Below are 1,146 nucleotides of genomic sequence, written 5' to 3'. Positions count from 1 at the left end.
TATGAGGGTGTTCGGGGGGTCCCGAAAAGGAAAGGGTCCCGTGAGGGGGTTCAGGGGGTCCTTGAGGGGATTTGGGGGGGGTTTGTGAGGAAAAGGAGGTCCCAGAAATGAGGAGGGTCCCGTGAGGGGATTTAGGAGTCCATGAGGGGAGACCCCAATTCCTGAGACACGGAACGTACGGAGACCCCCTCCCCAAAATCTAAAGGGAAAAGGGGGAGGGGGCCTTGGGTGAGAGGGAGAACCCCAGGAGGGTTTTTTTTAGCGGGGGGGCATCCTGCCCCCAAAATATTTTGGGGAAGGAGGAAGAGAGATCCTGACACCTTCAAGAAGAGGGATTTTTTTGGGGAGGGGGAGGCGTTTCTCCTCATGGCCCCCCCATTTTTGCCCCCCACCCCTCAGACTACGTTTACTTCGAGAACTCCTCCAGCAACCCCTACCTGGTGCGGCGCATCGAGGAGCTCAACAAGGTGAGACCCCCGTTCCTTGAGGGGGGTCCCCGATCCTGGGGGGGGGTCCCCAAGCTTTGGGGAGCCCCCCCTGACCCCCCTGTGCCCCCCCAAACCTCCAGACGGCCAATGGCAATGTGGAGGCCAAGGTGGTTTGTCTGTTCCGGCGGCGCGACATCTCCAGCAGCCTCAACAGCCTGGCCGACAGCAACGCTCGTGAGCGGGGGGTTTTGGGGGGGTTTTGGGGGTTTTTGGGATTTTTTGGGGCAGCCTTAAAAGCCAGGCCAACAGCATTGCCCGTGGGTGGGTGTTTTTTGGGGTTTTTTGGGTTTTTTTGGGGTTTTGGAGAACGGTGGGGGGCAGATTTTTCTTTGGTGCTGCTCCTGCTTTGGGGGCTCAGGAATTTTGGGGGGGTCTGTGACCCACTCATCCCAATGGGGCACCCCCCAGATTTTGGGGAGAGGTGGTTTGATGTTACTGGGGTAATTTGGGGATGGTGAGGGGGTGGTGGGGGGTCTGTGACCCCTCCCGAAGGGGCACCCCTAATTTGAGGGGGGGTATGAACTGCTCTGTCCCTCTCCACCACCCTCAGGCTGATTTTTGGGGAGATTTTGTCAATTTTGGGGGGTCACAGCTGCACCCCTTTGGGAAGGGATAAAAGAACTGAACCCCAACCCATCCCCCCATCAAACTGGGGGGT

At 58.5% G+C, this 1,146-nt stretch overlaps 1 protein-coding gene across 1 annotated transcript in view; it reads left to right on the top strand.

Annotated features, from left to right (window-relative positions):
* Positions 1–317: 317 nt before the first annotated feature.
* The window catches only part of MTA2 (metastasis associated 1 family member 2), a gene marked incomplete at its 5' end in the record, with an annotated part of 5,440 nt that continues 4,611 nt past the window's right edge, over positions 318–1,146 (top strand). The window contains 2 exons of the mRNA XM_033511776.1: positions 318–467; positions 569–662. Of these exons, the coding sequence (XP_033367667.1) occupies positions 318–467; positions 569–662 (244 nt within the window). The remainder of the gene's footprint in view (positions 468–568; positions 663–1,146) is intronic.

This window comes from Parus major, unplaced genomic scaffold, assembly GCF_001522545.3.
Source record: "Parus major isolate Abel unplaced genomic scaffold, Parus_major1.1 Scaffold651, whole genome shotgun sequence".
NCBI classification, from domain to species: Eukaryota; Metazoa; Chordata; class Aves; order Passeriformes; family Paridae; genus Parus; species Parus major.
The sequence above is the reverse complement of the archived record's forward strand: the minus strand, read 5'-3'. Positions and strand labels throughout refer to the sequence as shown.